Source organism: Mus caroli, chromosome 16, assembly GCF_900094665.2.
Source record: "Mus caroli chromosome 16, CAROLI_EIJ_v1.1, whole genome shotgun sequence".
Classification (NCBI taxonomy): Eukaryota; Metazoa; Chordata; class Mammalia; order Rodentia; family Muridae; genus Mus; species Mus caroli.
This window is the reverse complement of record NC_034585.1, coordinates 72256004-72274571: the sequence shown is the minus strand read 5'-3', so window position 1 is coordinate 72274571 and position 18568 is coordinate 72256004. Positions and strand designations below refer to the sequence as shown.

Sequence of the window (18568 nt, the reverse complement as noted above, 5' to 3'; positions counted from 1 at the left end):
ATCTGGGTTCTTTCCAGCTTCTGGCTATTACAAATAAGGCTGCTATGAACATAGTGGACCATGTGTCCTTATTACATGTTGAAAGAGCCTTGAAGATATGGGGACATTTTATTTTTATCATTAAAATGTTTTCCATTCAAAATGTAGTACTATAATTTCAATATACACATACACGAATGGACATTCATTTCACCAATAAATTTTAATTAAACTCATGTGCGCTGGGTACAAGGCTAGGTACTAAGTCTCCAGGAGAAACAAAATAAACAGTAATGTCATCTCTTAGAATAAACTGTGGACAAAGTCACTGATGAAAAATTGAAGAATTTGTAAAAATTGTAACAAAGGGTAATTTAACTGAGAACCTTCATAAATTCATCTATTTTAGTGTTTGATCCTCAGTTTTTGCAGCTGTTTGGAAAAGATTTAGAGGCATTTTAGATAGACTTTAAGTTTTAAAAGCATTCTCCTCTCTCCTCTCTCTCTCTCTGTGTGTGTGTGTGTGTGTGTATGTGTCTGTGTGTGTGTGTGTGTCTCTCTCTCTTCTCTGCATTCTCCTCTCTCTCTCCCCCCCTCTGTGTGTGTGTGTGTGTGTCTCTCTCTGCTCTCTTTACCCTTTATTTCCTCTCTTTCCCCCTCCCCTCTCTCAAAGAAAACACAGAGAGTCAGCTAGATCACACACAGCATAGCAAACAGCAAAGGTACTAACAGAAGAAGGTGAGTGGGCAAAGCGTTAACCGTCTTGAATGCTATAAATGTTTTTAGCTAACCAAGAGGTTGAAAAGGTTCTAACACAATAGCAGCAGGGCAAGTCTGTCAGAAGAGAATCAGGGGCTATGCAAAGCGTGGCTGATATGCAAAAAAAGTCTCTCAGTTCTAGCTCTAGCACATACAGAAAATTATACTGTTGCATTTTGAATAATGAATTAAAGAAAGTGGAACTGAGGCCAAGTACTCTAAGTTACTTGAATACTGAGTGAGATGATTACACTGTCAATAACAGGCAGCAACAAAGGCACACAGACGTGATGAGATACAAAGAGTAGTTTGTAAGTCATATTAGGAATCAGAACTTGAACACAAAGGTAATTCTAAGTTTTGTCAGGGGCAACTGTGAAAATAGAGGTGATTCTTACTATAAGGAAAACTTGAAGTGAAGACCGCTTAAAGGATGTGTAGTAAGGAAGGAGGGAAATTGTTGAAAGACGTTTTTCCCTACTTGTATAACTATTTCCTGATTGGTGCTGATATGTTCAGTTTTCCTACTGAGGAGAGGGTGTAGACAGTGGAGTCTACTGGAGAGGCATCTCCCTCTGGATAGCTTCCTGCAGGAACCTTAAGCTTTATGCTTAGGGCTTAGGAACATATTTTCCTGTGTTTGGCACAGTTTCTTTTCACCATATGGCAAAAATAATGGCTGATAGAATAATGAGCTTAATACAATATGAGAAAAAAAAATCTGATCAGACACTAAGTTGCCTAAGAGTGAGAATAAGTATCCACTATAATTCATTAAGGCCAAGATGTGCCTCTATATAAAAATGTGATTCTAAAAAACTTTATGGGTAATATTAAATGATTTTGACTAAGTATCACACTTAGAACTACTTTCTCCAGCTAGAAAAAAAAACTAAGATAAATATTTATATATTCCAACTATTTTAATTTCCTACAAATTAAGATGAATCTAAGTATATTATTATAATATATTAAATGTAGTGATATTCATAGCCTTCTATGAACGAATTATGGACTCAATATACACTCTTCAGATGGTGTTGATTATTAAAGATTTTTTTGAAAGACATGGCAGCTGATGTGTGTCTTGAAAGACTTGTAGGCAGGATTGTTTTGGAAATGAGGGGCATCCAGGCAGAAGAAATAGTTTATAGAAACCATTTTAAGGATCAATAAAAAATTAATTAAAAATCCTGACAGAAATCACATTAATAAGCAAATCAAAATTAGGTACAACCTAAGAAGGGTAATGAAAAAACATCGCAGTGAAAACAGATTGAAGTGATCCTGAAAGGATTCATAGAGAGTTTGTGATATTTAAAGTATCTTAAAACATCCAAAGTCATAAATCATGTTAGCAGTGTCACTGTTGTAGCAAAGTCCCCTCTAGGTTAGAGCTATGAGGGATAGAGTTACAGTAAAAGAAGGGACTAACTAGTTTCTTGTAGCCATAGAATAGAAACCAGAGAATCACTCAATACACAAGGTACTCAGAGAGAGAGAGAAAGACAGAAAGACACAGAAACAGAGAGAGAGAGACAAAGAGAAATGTGTTTTCTAATACCCAAATGTAGGCACTACTAAGATTTTTTTCCTTTGGCATTTTCTATTTCAAGACATAACCAATCTAATAATTTTGTTTTAATGAAAAGACAAAGAATGGTTTTATACACATTTTAAAACTTAAACAGGAAGAGACATTTTCAGTGGCGTTTCTTTAACTAAGTTGCTAAGAATGAAAGGTTCAAGAAATCCACATGTTGCCAAACATATGGACAATTTCTGTATCAGGTCATGCAATCAAGAAGATGAAAGCTTGACATTACCCCAGCACGCTCCAAAGTAATGACGGTAACCATGCCACCACATAAACTCACACTACTGTAGGTCCTTATAAATACAAAGAATCTAATGGGCAAAAATAACGCATCCTTCAGATGCAATTTGGTGGACCTGGAGTGATTGGGTTTGCTTTCTTTATTCTTGGAAGTCTTTCTTGATTTCTATCACTGTTTAGTTGTTAAGTTTCCCAACAGCTCCTGTGTTGGAGATGTGTTCACAGGAGGATGGTGCTTTTGGCTGGTAGTCCAGTAAGTGGTCCTCTAACAGCGAGTAGCTCACAGGGGCACACCTTTAAAAGCCTACAGTGAGGAGCCCTTTTCTTCTCTTTCCTGATCAGCAGAAAATAAATAGCTATGTACACCCTGTGTACTATGCACCAAGATGTTAGAGCAAGCCACAGGCACACAAGGAAGGGAGCCAGGAAATCAATCTTTTCTCCCTTAAGATATTTCATCTAACATAATTTGTTTCTGTAAAGAGTTCCATTACAAATGGTTGTGAGCCACCACGTGGTTGCTGGGAATTAAACTCAGGACTTCTGGAAGTAATTAGTGCTCTTAACCACTGAGCCATCTCTCCATCCCCCTGGCATACTTTAAAGCTTACTTCTCTAAGGTTATAGTGGAACATTTAACAGCCCATGGTATTCTGCCCATTCTCTAGAGGATGGAGCGCAATGCTCATGCAACTGTGAACAGTGCTAATGGTACAGTGGATTATGAAAACAAGAAGACATAGTGTTAGGAGGAAGAGTTGAGGAATGGGTTGGACATGATCTACATACGTTACATCCATGTCAGAAATTATGAAAGGGCAATTTTTTAAAATTGTTAAAAAGCCTTCACTGAGGATGAGCACTGACAATGACATTATTGAAATTTCCACGAGGAAAAATACAATTTAGAAAGGATTCAAAGCCCATCTGGTATATAGTGTTTATTAAATTAATGATGCAGATATAAAATGGATAACACCCAGATCCTGCTATATGGGGACAGGACAATGCTAGGAACATTTGGATTCTAACAAGCCTTATTCTACTTCCTGTATTTTGAACCTGTAAGCCTGAGTTTATGGAAATGACCCAGCGAGGGGCTTTGACTGTTACATTTACATACATTTATGAACCTCTGAGATACATTTCTGACATTTCCAGTTTTGCATCATTTTCTACCTGTAATTTTGTTTCTTTTTCTGCTTTGCTTTGAATTGAAGTATATTACCCATGTTGTAAGGAATCAAATACTTTTCTTGATAAGGATTAAAACAAGTAAAATACTAATTTTGGAATTACCCATGTAAGGTATGAGATGCTTTTCTGGATGAGGATTAAAATAAGTGAGTATTAATTCAGGAACTATTTATTTCTCTCTGCTGTAGAATCCCAGGTCAGATGACAACAGCATATAACTATGATGCTTAAGAGGAACACCTCAGCGTTACCTGTGGATGCTTAAGAGTAAATGCCTATTTTGGGAAGAATGCTCAGGAAGAGAAGCTCCTTGGCTGAGGGCTCAGGGTTATGCAGATACATCATGAGGTTATGCCGTGTGACCCAATGCCATGCTCCTCAGTGGGATGTCATGGTTGTCTGCTCCAGAGCAGACAGAGACAGGCAGGGAATGGCTCCACTCCTGTCTTTCTCACTTCTGACATTCTTGGGTTTGAGCACATTCAACCTTCCCATTTCTTATGCCAGGCTGCTAACAAGGACCCACAAGGACCACTAGAGTTACCTGTGGATGCTTAAGACTATACTTCCAAGTAACCTGTGGCTTTTTACAATGCATACTCTAGATCCTCCCTGAAATTCCTTTCAGACTTAAGGAACTTTTAGGTAGGAATTAAAAGCAGAGTGTTTGGGTTGGCTTGCTCTGCAGTGGCAGGATTATGGGGGAAACACTTTCCCATTGCATATCCGTCATTTTCCCTTCCATGGGCAATGAATAGTAGTGGAAAAATAACACCACTAGATTTAGGAAACAACAAACAATAATTTGATTAATGTTGTATATCCTAATATCCTTAAGTAGATATGGGTTTTAATTGGCTCCTGTCTTGAATCTTTATTGAGAAAAGTTCACAAGGAAGGAAGAGAAAATCACCCTGTAAATTATCTGGACAGCTTTTTCGTCATTGTTCCTCCTAGTCACACACAATCCTAGGGCACACCGATTCTAGAAATAACGTAGAGGATTAAACAAATTATTTACATTGAAAACTATAAAGAGAAAAAGAAGGTGGTCAAAGTGTTAACATTTTCTGAACTAGTGATGAGATAAACAGTTGGCATGAGATATTAGCCTTATTTAATTATGATATGTGAACTCCTCTGCAGCAGAGAATAAGCCCCTACAGTATTAATATAATGTCACCACAGATTTGCCTAAAACCAGAAAATCCCAGCCCTGAGAGGATGAGGTAAACTCATCGCTGTAAGTTCCAAATCAGCCTGGACTTGAGGAAAACCTTGTCTCAAAAAAAGAAACATCAATGTGTGTGTGTGTGTGTGTGTGTGTGTGTGTGTATGTGTGTGTGTGTGTGTGTTTAAACTTTTCAGTCTTGTTCTTCACATTTATAGATGCAGCACATTTTGCTTGTACTCAGACAAAATGCACACTTCTTAACCAGGATGCAAAGCTTGTTCTCACAGAATAGCTGTTCTGAAACCTCACCCCAACCCAGAGATGCATGTGAACTAAAGATTTATAGTCTTTCTATATCCGTTATTTTGACACCCCTCAAACAATCTGTCTCCACTACTATCAAGTTTATTTTACACATTAAAAAGAAACATATTCAAGAATTAAAACGGAATTTCTAAAATTTCAAAACACACAAAAGTTCTTAGTAGGAAAGAAAGATCACAAAGACAGTGCATGGGTCACAGAGACATGACCTTTGTCATGGAGAAAAATAAGATGACAATGTATAAGGTGGGTGGGCTGGAAGATGAACAGAGGATGTGTATAGTTTGCCATGAAAATAAAATGCTACCCTTAAATTTAGAGTCTAATTTTAGAAAGACAAGATACAGACGAAGAAAATGTCTGAAATTTTATGTCTTGATAATCACAAAATGTAGGTTAATCAAGAAAAACATTGGAGGTCAATAAATGGAGAGTCGCTGTGCCTGCACACTTAGATTCTATCACTTGGATCAATGATGCAGGCCTTGCCTCCTAATAGTAAGAAAAATAATCACATGTGAATGGAGTATACATAAATCAAATTGGCCAAGTTCTAGGAAATGATTAGAATGATTTATACAAAAGACCAAGGAAGAAATTAAAGGAATAGAACTGGCACAAAAAAAAAAAATGATTGGAGCCAAGACATCCATTGGTAGTTACTGAAACTATAATGCTGCAAATCCACCTTGCTCATATGTTCTACAAGGAAGCCACTGAGACACCATCCTGCACCATGACAAAGCTCACTGGCCACTAATAGCACTATAGGGTCACACAGAGCATCCGAAACTTACATACTTAAATACTGGACTTTTTGTTGGTATAATATTTTTATCTTTGTCTTTTAGAGCCTCTAATTTATATAGTTCTTCAGTATCAATAAATTAACTGATCAACTTATTTCAAAATAAGTCTGTCTAGACCTGTGCATGCCTGCATCAGGCACAGAGCTGTAATGGAGTAGTAAATATTTCCTACCAAATAAGTAATTCTGTTTAATGTTCAAAGTGAGAAGGCTACAACCCACACAGAGGGTGCTACGTTGAAATACCTCTGTGAAAGATGAAGGTAAGCAAGCAACCCTCCCCAAATGATTCCTTTAAAACAAAGCCCAGAGCACGCAGATCCTGGGCAAGGGGCATGAGTTAGGGATAAACTTGTAGTCAGAGTCGAGACAGACAGACAGACAGACATATGTATCCCTTTTTTCCCCTAGTCTGCAGAGTTTATCTAAGTGTACTTTTTATTTTCTCAATTCCCTATCCAGTTCAGAAAAATGGAACTTTCACAGCAATGAATGTATGGCCCTAAGATAAATTTGTAATTAGTTTTTATAAAAGTGGTTAAAAGATATTTTAACTTCAATTTTCCTAAAATCTCACCATGTTGAATTTATCATTTATGTTGAATATTTTAATGGTTTTATCAGGTAATATTTAAGAATTACATTTTTCTAGTATTTATACTTTTTATACATTTGCCACTTTTATTGGTCTATATATACAATTTTTAACTTGAAAGATATTTTAAATGTTTACTTTTGACTAAAATCCTTCAATAGTTTTTAAACATTAGTTATTGATCACATGGCTCTAACTATACTGAACTAAACTCAAATTTTTGAAAAACCAACTGAATTGTTAATTCCAGTATTACACAATAGCTGTGAGTATATTAATATTGTCTGTTGAGAGCTGTTTCCTAATAGACTCAGAAAAGCCAATTTGTGTCTTTCCTAATCACAGTTATTACTGCTTCCTGTCAAAAAGAGAATAGACGACTCCAAGCACAGAGAGGAGTCTTAGTGTCTACAGTGATTAAGGAAACTGTGGCCTGTGGTCATCCTGAGAGTTAGATGTTTGCTAACTTCTACTTCTTCTTCATACTTGATTGTAGTTAAACTTCATGCTTTGATTTCTCACATGTGCCAACATTAATGGCCTATATACCATTTGCTTGGAAGAGTTTTAAATGTTTACTTTGACTGACATTATTCTTTCCTTTTTTTTTAAATGGGTGTAGAACACAGGGTCCTACCACTAAATAATAAATGCTATTACTCTCCAATAAACTATAACTTAATAACCAGACAAACCTGTGGTGGCCGAAGCCTCTGCTTCCCGCAGTTTCGGAGCAGCTAACAGCTTTTCTTGCAGTGCTCGTTGGGCAAGTTGCGTGTCCCATTCTTCCAGTTCCTTCTCAAAGCGCTGGTTGTCCTCCTCAACAAAGTCTCTCAAGTCTGGAGGTAAGGTTTCCATTCCAACAAGGGCCTGCCCAGTCTCTTTATTAAACTCCTCTGGAAATCATATTTCAAAAACTAGTATAAAATTAAGAAGTCACGGAAAAATGCAAAGTTCAAAATAGAATGCATTTCAAGTGGAATATAAACTATATACCATTCATTATTACATACAGTCACCATAGCAAACAATATTACCTACATTTTCTTAAAAAGTCTAAAAGTGCTCGGAAAAACAAAGACATAATTATTAGAAAAAAGAGTCGAAGGTTTCTGATAAGTTCGTAGAGTCTGAAGAGTAGCAAGGAGAGGCAATACAGAATTAATTAAAGTGTCCTGTGATTCTAACCTCACTTCACTATTATAAGAAAACGTCCACTCTCTGATTATGCAGGAAGTAACTGTTTCACCAAAGAAAGAAGCAATGCCTGACTTTGTTAAGCTCAAAGTAGAACTAAAACCGTTTTTCATGTTAAGGGATTAAATACAACATAAAATCACATACACTGTGAAGCTTATCAATACAGCAAGATGTTCTGAAACAATGTGTAACTAGTACTTAAATAGTCAAGGAGAGCTGTTGACGTTTGCTGCTAAATTCTCTACCCAAAGGGCTAGGCATCTGAGTAAATAATCACATTTACAAGCTTTTGTTATGCAAACCTTGTTCCTTAATTTAAAACTATTGGTTAAATCAAAATGGCTACAGCCAATTACTGGAGGGATTAGGGGTAGGCAGGTTTTTCAGTTACCTGGTTGAGCATGGGAGAGGGGGGAGAAAGAGGGGGAGAGGGGAGAAGACTCCATGGCACAAGTAAGTCAGGAACATGGCCATGAGGGCTGCCTAGATGGAACATGGAAAGTTATAACTCGGAGTTATTGATGGAGAGATAGATTTTACTAGATCAGAAGGTAGATTTGCCCAGATGTAGTGCATTGAAGGCTTATTACAAATATAAAAGTCAGTGTCTTTTATCTGGGAACTAAATGATCAAAAGCAGGGATAGAAACCCCACTGAGATTAAAGAGTTCTTACAACATTAAACTTTAGTTATAAATGGACAGCCTACTTAAGCTTGTTACACGGCTACATACAGAAGGAATATACTGGGTGTTTTCTTTATGCAAAGACTACATTGGGACAACATAAATAAAAAGACTACAGTATATTATCACGGGGATTTTTGGCTTTGAGCCAAAGAGATTGCAGTGTTCAAACCTAACCAACCACACAATTGTCTGATGGAAGAAATGTTTATTTTTTTTAAAACATATTTGTTTATTTTTTTAAAAAAAGATTTATTTATTTTATGTATGTGAGTACACCGTAGCTGTCTTCAGATACACCAGAAGAGGGCATTGGATCCCATTAAACATGGTTGTGAGTCACCATGTGGTTGCTGGAAATTGAACTCAAGACCTTGGAAGAGCAGTCAGTGTTCTTAACCACTGAGCCATCTCTCCAGCCCCGAAATATGCTTTGAGAAAACCTGAACTGATGTTTTGGGAAGTATATGAAAAAACTGTGCAAGAGGAGATGGCATGAAGCTCAAATGTCAGTGAAGTATATAAAGTTCAAACTGGGTGATGGCCATGAGGCTGGAGCAAATGTTAGAGGCCAGAAAACAAAGGCCCTCTGTGCTAGACTAAGGGGTCAAACGTTATCCAGTGTACGGCTGCGGAGCTAAGGAGCTCTCACTATGGGGAGCACAGTCGGATTTATGTTTGTTATTAGCTGTGAGTACAGTGTGACTGCCTGGTGTGGGTCCCGTTCCTGGAGTCCAGCTTAGCTTGTATCACCTCCCCATTCCAACTTTTCATGAACACTTCTCAGTGCAATTCTCCACCCTCAGTGAATTCATCACACAGCCAAATCATTACAGAAAAATCCTTACTCAAAAATGCCACACTGTGGGGTTGGAGACACAGCTCAGCAGTTTGCTGCTCTTGAATACCTGGGTTCAGTTTCCAACACCCACATGATGGCTCACAACAACCATCTCTGACTCTGGGTTCACACCTATCTTCTTGGGGTCAGGCACTAGGCTCTTACACAGTGCCCTTGCATACGTGCAGGTAAAACACTTATACATGGAAATAGCAGTGATGGCAGGGCATCGTCTTACCTTGTATTAGGAATTGTGCCTTGTCGTTTATGTACATTAAGCAGTATGCACTGGCATTTCTATAACCACCGAAAGAGTCCCTCACTAGTTCTTCCCATGAAGACTTGGTCACAGCAATATCATTATACTTCATCCACCGGCTTTCCCGGTGGTCAAAGATGTATGCCCAGTAGTGGCCAGCATTAGCCTGGCCCTCATGAACTAGGACGGCATGGAGGCGGTAAGGGACCTGGCATGGAAAGAAATGCAAAGTTGAATTGAATTATACTGTCTACTAAACCATTTCCCAAGGCCATCTGCAAACTACCTATTTAAGGAAATCTGGGGCACATTTTCTAAATAGAATAAAAGTCGCTGGGATTAAAGGTTTTGAGGAAAACAACAGAACAAATAAACAAAACATGCAAAATTATTCAGGGAGAAAATCTACGGAAGTTATTAAACTAAAATATATACAAACGTGTAAGAGAAAGTAATTTTCAAAACTGAAAATAGATTGTACGTGTTGGTGGCTGGCCCACTACTTCTTTCCACTGAACAAAGGAGTTACAGTGGACATTATATTACATTAATACACACAGTTTCTCTCAGTCTTCACAGTTGTAGTGGCGAAAAGACCAGACTGCATGATCAATGTATATCCAGAGTAGGCTTGCATGCTTGTTGCTCTCTGAAGACAGTTTCTAACTATGCAAGCCAGTTGGCCTGCCTCCCAAACATATCTACCTGTCTCAGCATCCCGACCTGCCTCAGCATCCTGAGCACTGGGGTTAAAGGCATTGCTACCACACCCAGAAAGAAGTTAGAGTTGAATTGGGCTTCAGAGTTTCTACCCCAATTATTTGCCTTTAAATGGTCCTATGCATTTTCCCTATAGACATATTTTTTTCTTAATGAATATGTTTGGAAAATTGCTTGTAAATTTTATTGTAAGATTTTAAAAAGGAGTAACTTAGGTATAACATGAAGGAAATCTGTTATAAAATTTTATCAGAATTTTTTCTCCTTAGTTTATACTATAATAGCAAATATATTGCTTATTATAATAAAATGTATTCAAGTTGTATGACAAAACATGTACCAAGAATTGGTGTGAGATAAATAAGATGAAGTGAGGATGGAAGGATAATTCAACAGCCAAGAGCACTGGTTGCTGTTCCGGAGAACCGGGATTGATTCTCAGCACACATGTCCAGCAGTCCACAACTGCCTGTAACTCCGGCTCTAAAGTCACCCTACAGCGTTGGCCTCCCAGGGCACCAATCCACACACAAACATACACAGAATTAAAAAGAAATCCTTACAAATAGCACCCAGGTGAAGTGGAGTGTGGCGACAGAGTGACAGGGGTGGGCAGCCCGGCTTTCACTTACTTGGATCATGGACTTGTCAGAGTACATAAGTTCATTTCACTTACTTGGATCATGGACTTGTCAGAGTACATAAGTTCAATCGTTCGATGGATTCTGGATATGCTTTCCTGCAGATCTACGGATAGAAGACGGGACGTGATGGATGATACGGTCACCTGGATTTCTACTGAGACTAGTAAGAGAGGCACGAAGGGGTTTTTGGTTTTGTTTTTTGTTTTTTTTTATAATCACACTAGCGAGGAAGAAAAGTTTTCTAAACTATTCTTTAAGATGCTATTATTGTAGTCTATGTGAAACGAGATGTTGTTCAGAACAAAGAGAGTTAAAAATACAGCAAAACAAAACAACTCAGGAAATATGCAGGGCCAAGAAAATCAAACTGCATTCAAGTTTGTACAGAAAGGTTTCAAGGAATGCTAACGCTCACCTCCCTATACATGTAGAGATATAATAGAGAATTTACGGAAAAATCGACTATGCACGCGACTGGGACACTACAATAGCTAAGTGAAATCTACAACGGAACTTCCATCTCCTATTATTTCTACTTAGAGTAGAAAAGAATTTTATAAAAGTCTTCAAAGAGTGGGTGTTCACAGCTACATTATTTCATAATTTTTAAATCCGAATAAGGTAAGTGTTGGTATCAATACATTAAAATATCACAGAATCGTAACGTTCTGTTAATCAGTTGAAAGAATCAGGAAGAAGCCAGAAAAGGCTACTACAAAGAAGTAACTTCAAACTCTGGAAAGATCTATTTTAGGCTGATATACAATTAAGAAACCATAAAAGATAAGTAAATGTAAGAGTACAAACATCTAAAACTAGTCAACATCAGAACACAAAAGCAAGGTGCTACAGATGGCTCAGTGGTAAAGAGCAGTGGTTGCTCTTCCAGACGACCTGGGTTCAAGTCCTAGCACGCACATGATTGCTCCCTAAACATAATCTGAGAGGGGGTCTGAGGCTCACTTCTGGCCTCCACAGGCACTGCACACAATGATGTACCATCATATACGGAAGCAAGTCACCCACACACAAATTAAAAATTAAAAAACTAACAAAAGTAAATAAAAAAACAGCACAAAGGCCAAATGACAAACTGTAAGAGTAATACCTATAGCATGCAATATAGACAAAAAGATACATGTCTAAATGAGGGCATTTTCTCTGAAGAAATAAAAACTAGAAAAATTGCTTACTATAAAAAAAATAGGCTAAAGACCCGCTTTACAAGTTGTTACAGGGAATAAGTAATATATATTTGTTTTATGGTATATATTAAACTGTCCAAAAATGTTTACAAAAGAGAAAAATAAGATAAATAAGACATTTTTTAAAATACTATCAATGCACTCGTCATAATGGTAGGCAAATTAAGACACTGAAATGTTATTTATCGCCTACCAGACTACTCCAGAGTAAATAAAATACACTCAGGGTCTGAGAGTCTCCTGAGAGTATTCTCTTTCAAACGGAACTATTTTAAAACATTCAAATTTTAAAATCTATATACTTTAGCCAGGAAATGGAATCTTAAGAAGCCTACTCTATTTATTTAAGAATATTCTATTCATATATGTATATATGTAATATATATACATATATATGTAATAGACCAACATTTTCTGCAGTTAATACATGAATATTAAATACATTATCAGTGCATTGGAATACTACACAATCATGTAAAAAAAAAAAATCAATGCTAGTATGTTGTAACCATAGGAGTTAAAGACAGAAAACAAGAATCCCAAGTAAGTCTTTCCTGATCTCCAGTATGATGTGCACAGAATCTTAAGGCCTGAATGCTCCCCAGGTTCATCTATCACAAATGACCAACTGTGATTTCATCAAGCTGTCTTTCTTTTCCAGGTAGGGACTCACAAGTTTGTCCATTTGAAAGTACATTTTATTTAGTATTCGTGCTACTGTAAATTAAGTGGCCCACTTGATTCCTCTCTCGGGCCTGTGGTCATTAACCTCCATGTGTCTGTTTTCTTTAAATATTATTTCAAACACTTTCATTTGTTTTCTCACTCTGTGCAATACCTGAATGTCAAAAGTTTATTAGCATCTACCCTTCTGAATTACAAATACAGTCTGTCATGTCCAGAAGGGAATTATTCAATACTCCACACAGCATTCAATAAACCATTATTAGCCATTAAACTATGTTTAATTAGTATAAGTAAGTTTTAATATTAAAGTTATTTAAATATGCACAATAGTAACACCAACCCTCTAGTTACTAAGAGGAACAATGCAAGTATCTACTCTACTAAACTGGACTGTTCTCTATTCATACTTCTCCATAAAGTGGCAACTTGGCTATCTAAAAGAAGACAGCTAGTGCTATGTAATGTAACCTCATCCTTTTAATATAAAATTACAATTTCTATATTCCTGATAGCTGAAGTTTAGAGTTAGTAGCCTATATTTTGACATGTAAAGATAATTATCATATAATCTACTGTGAAGTATCTTTTTAAAATGAAAAAGTTCATTTTAACAGTTAGAAATGGATTCAAAATAAAGTGTCTTCTTTCAAGAAAGAAAGATAGCTCAGCAATGCATGTGTTCATCCATACACACTCCCACACACCAAATCCTTATTTTGCTGCACACCTCCTGAAAATTTCCTATAGACTGGTTCTGGGTCCATGGATCATATCTGTAAATCTCTTAGACTAGATTAAACAATGAGGCTGTAGATGGGGTTCAGCAACTCTAGCATGATTCAATGTCCAGGTAGAAACAAAAATTAAAAATTCACTTTTTAAATGGTTATACCTAGAGAAAAACAGTTTTCCCCTCTTCATTATGCAAGCATCAGACGGAGTCCAGAACCAGTAAGTACAAATTCTGAGGCTCTACAACATTTCCCCAATGGAGTAGCTGTGAATACCAGTTTGATATAAATTTAGAACACTAAACTGGCAAATCAGACCATCTGTTACATCATTAATCAGCTAAGTAATCCAGGGAAACCCTTTTGGTCCCTGTGAATCTGACACGAAGGGCAAAAAAATAAAAAAAAAACGGGACAGCCAAATCAGTGTCTTCCACAAAATCTTTTCAGAAAAGATTTTTTTTTCAAGGAAAAATTACACATGTTTAAAAATGAAATCCAAACAATTTTTCCTTATCAGAGTACAACATCATCTGAAGCAACAGCAGCCACACTAGGAGAGCTTCTTACCTCGTGTGTCATTTTCTATTTCCGTCCTCCAGCGATGTAAACAGCTCTCCAGCACACACAGTTCTTCCTCTGTGATGTGCCTTGGTGCCGGATGCATGGGCAAATCTGGAGGTATCCGAGACTGAGTGAAGGGTTTGTGTATGACTGACCTCAAAGGCAGGGCAGCACCTGATGCAGGTGATGAGCTGGGCAGATCTGAAGCAGAGGGTCCCTGCTGTTCTGTTGTGCTGTGGTTTCAAAGCATACACGACTGGTTAAACTTCCAAACTGAAGCCAAAACTATAGATAGCATCCAAGCCCCTCACAATTTCAAGAGGAAATGATCTTAAGAAATACACAGACTGATCAAATATCAGACGAGACATTTAGTACAAGAGGACTAAAATCTTATAAGGATGAAATCGTGGCTTTAAAGTAAGAGTGCCTTCTTTGTAATGGAAAATCTAATGCATATTCTAACTAAAGATCTCTTGCTAATACCAACTTGCATTATCAGAAACAAATTCTACTCTAAAAGCATTATTGACACATTATATGACGTTCAGAAACTACAAACAAAAACATTGAAAAGTATAATTCTGACCAGCGGAAAATATATAGATTCTAACAGATAGACAAGACCTACTGAAGTGACGAGGAAAAGGAGCAAGGGTGACTCACTTACCTTGGTAATGACTGTGATGGTAGGGGGCCACTTGCTGAGGAACTAGCATCGATGTCATCAACAGGGGAGGTGCACACAGGTTTACTGGAGGCAAACTCCAATGCATACTGTAGAACATCTACCAATGGGAATCTTTTGGGACCGGAACCATAGCTTAAATATCTATTAATAAAATATACACGTTTTACCTATATTGTCAAAATAATTTGTGGCTTGAAGTCTTATAAAATTAGACTTTGCTTTTCTAATAAAGAAGGTGAAACTGAATATACACTTGAGAAATGGACTAAATGTTCTCAGAAGGAAGGACGGCAAAGCTGATGAAAATTACAAGTCATATGTGTGGCCTCGCCTAAGACGGTGTTCTAAACTGCCCCCATGGGAAAACAAACCCAGGACCATGCGCAAACATTCTCATCTCTGAATCCTGCACTAGCCTCAGGGTTAAGGTCCTCACTTTTATCATCTTTTACCCCGTGAACACTTTCCATACATGTACTGGAACTTATTAAGACTTAAGCTCCCTGGAAATATATGTTCACACTCAACATTGTATGTTATTAATGAGCAAATTAAACGTAACTCGGAAAGTTGTAGGTCGACAACTGGGATTAGTCAAACTGCATTGCAGCCTGTAGACTTATCCGGCCTGCAAGGCATTCACATTCCACATCTGATGGAGCTGAGAGAGCATAGGCACACTCAGCCCCTCCCTTCTGGTATGTGATAGCACCCACTCACTCCATGCACACTTCTATGAGCTGTGCAACCTCCCTTTGCTGCCCAGCTTCTTCCTGAAGGATTCACTGTGTGAAGCTTGGGCGGGAAGAGTTCAAATCCTCTCCGTCCAGTTCACCCTGTGCTCTGCGCTAGCCTCCTGCCTTCCACTTACTGCACCAGGAAAACAAGCTGGTGATAATTACATCTTTAATTTCAATTTCTAAGATAATCATCTACAGCCTAGTAGGGATGCAATCTAGATTCTAATGTAATTAATCAAAATGCAATCCGGAATGAATTATAAGCTTATAATATTATAATATAATATATGCTTATAATGGGTTACATTATAAGTTACCCAAAGCATGTTGAAAATTAATAATCTAGTTAGTCACCAGACACATGCTTTCCTGTCTTAAGCTCATGAAGGCTGAAATACCTTTCTAATCTTTGTTGTAATACTGTGAGGTAATCTTTAAGTCTCTTGATCTCTTCACGTTTAATTCTTGTTATTTCTCTGTTTCTGTGCATATACCTGTTAAGGAAAAAAAAAGGCCATCATTAGTGTTATCAAATATCTTGGAAACTTGTATGATATTAAATCTAACTATTACTACAAAAGGTCAACTGAAGTTTTATAAGATATCAGATATAAAACACAAAAATATTTTAATACTTAAGATTTATAACTATATATTTATAAGATAAAATGAATATACTCCCTTAACAGATAATAAGACGGAAATATCAAGCATTCATAAACCTCAGCTTCAAGGAAATAACAATTTTCACAAACCTACTACTTGCACAAACCGTACCTGTCCAGATATAAAACTTGGGGAAATTCTAGTTTATTGTGAATTTTTTCTGGTCTTCCCAATGCCTGGTTAAATTCAAATCTTGACAGTTCAAATGTTAATACCGGTGGCAATTCAGTGAACCAATGCTGAAAGAAAACGATAACAGACACTTGGTCAGCCTGTTAGATTTCACCATCACGACTTTAAGGTCGGGGTATGATCCTGGCGCTGACATTACTGTACTACAGCACACAGAGGGACTCTGATGGTTTCCTTACAGCTGAACTTCGGTCTGAAGTCCCCATAGCCTTTGTCCACATCAGAGGACAGAGGGAAACCTTATCTACACACTGCTAATCGTCCACAGTTGTAACATTCCAAATTCTCCCTAGGAGGAAAGGACTTCAGAGCCCCATCATCTTCTGTCGAATGCTGAGTGACACTTATTGAAAGCAAGCAGACTGTCAAATCCAAGACTTGACTCAAACGGAAGCAAATCTTTGTCTGAAACACATGCTCACTGTTCTCATCCTAAAACTGGAAAAATGTTATCTTCCTTCTCTCTCTCTTTTTTCTTCCTATTTTTACCTTGAATCTTACAACTATACATTATATTAATGTATGATAAAGATTTCTCATCAACAAAGTTTATACTTGTAAAAGTTTTCAAATATAAACTAGCAATCAATGAGTTAAATTTCTTATTGCTCTGAATGTGTCCTACCCACTCACCCCCCCCCCACACACACACAGTTTGGCAGTTGTTTAGTGAACCACGAAATTTAACATTTTCAAAAAGCTTGTTTTTTATGTAACAAGTTCAAGTTTTACAAAAAGGATGCTATTTGTTTTAAAGGATGAATATACATTCAAAAGCCAATAAGTACAGAGGTGTAAAATGATAAATATTTTTAAGTATTTATAAGCCCTGCAACAAGATACTATTAATCCCATGTTTCAGGTATCATAGCTTTCAGTGCCAAAAACTGGTACCACACACCCCTCATTGACTGCGCACAAACTTAACCTGAACCAAAACCAGGAATAACCATTGCAGGCTGAGGAAAATGGGCTGGGCTAGAATCTTGACGATGGCACCTGTCTCCAAGTGAAGCTGCTAAAGCTAAGTGCTGAGGTGTGGCTCTTTATTCCTCCCAAACACTAAGGATTACTGGCTAAGCAGGGGTTAAATTGAACATGAGTAAGATTTTCCCAGTTAAAATATAAGAAACATGATTTATAAGAGTCCACAAGACCTAATATAATAAGCATCTAAAGATGCAAACGAGAAAAGTCACATGATAGCATGTGGCATAGTTCTTTTTCAAGACTTATTTTCGTTTTTATTTATGTGCGTGTATCTGTGTCTTTGAACCTGTTCGTGTCTTTGTCCATGTCTGTGACTGACATGGGGCCTACGGTCCATCGGAAAACCCTGGATTGAATTCCTGGAGATGGGGTCTCGTGACGTGGAGCTTGGCACTCAACTCACAACTGGAAGAGGAGGGCATGCTCCTTTCTTTTCAGACATCTCTCCCGTCCCTACCCTGTACTTCTTTACCATATCTAAAGTTAGATAAAAATTAAAACATTGTCTCTGATATCTCATAAACAAAGTTCTCATTGATTCCTTAGGATAGTAGTCCCTGCACCATTTTGTGATAATCAAACTGGCAAATATAGTTTTAGAAGAGTAACTTCCTTATTTTACCTCAATACGTTAAATATCATCTTTATAACTAACTTGAGACACATTTTCATTGATGAGAACCTGCAGTGGCAGAGAAAAGTGAGGTGACCCAAACTGTGATAAGGAGGCTGCCGCAGTTTCTGTAACTGGAGAAAGGATGCGCACAGAACATTAGATAGCATGCCTGTATCGGGAATGCATTTTCTCTATCAGCAACAGCCACTTCTGTTCTACTATTAGGTGAAAAGATTTCATTATCTCTGTCTACAGCTCCTGGGGACAAGATTAAGTAATAATAATAATAATTAATAATAATAAAAAGACATTTCCTAAATACACTTTAAGGAATCATTAGTTGTGTACCTAGCCCTGAACTATTAGTATTTTTTTTTTTTTTTTTTTTTTTTTTTTTTTTTGTGGATTTTCGAGACAGGGTTTCTCTGTGTAGCTCTGGCTGTCCTGGAACTCACTTTGTAGA

The 18568-nt window shown here is 37.3% G+C and overlaps 1 protein-coding gene across 2 annotated transcripts in view; it reads right to left on the bottom strand.

Annotated features, from left to right (window-relative positions):
- Nucleotides 1-18568, bottom strand: part of Usp25 (ubiquitin specific peptidase 25) — a 68883-nt gene that overhangs the window by 26337 nt on the left and 23978 nt on the right. For both annotated transcript variants that reach the window (XM_029470825.1, XM_029470826.1), the window contains exons 7-13: nucleotides 16419-16546; nucleotides 16040-16135; nucleotides 14881-15042; nucleotides 14217-14443; nucleotides 11056-11126; nucleotides 9639-9867; nucleotides 7369-7569 (exon numbers count right to left, since the gene is read on the bottom strand). In XM_029470825.1, the coding sequence (XP_029326685.1) occupies nucleotides 7369-7569; nucleotides 9639-9867; nucleotides 11056-11126; nucleotides 14217-14443; nucleotides 14881-15042; nucleotides 16040-16135; nucleotides 16419-16546 (1114 nt within the window). The remainder of the gene's footprint in view (nucleotides 1-7368; nucleotides 7570-9638; nucleotides 9868-11055; nucleotides 11127-14216; nucleotides 14444-14880; nucleotides 15043-16039; nucleotides 16136-16418; nucleotides 16547-18568) is intronic.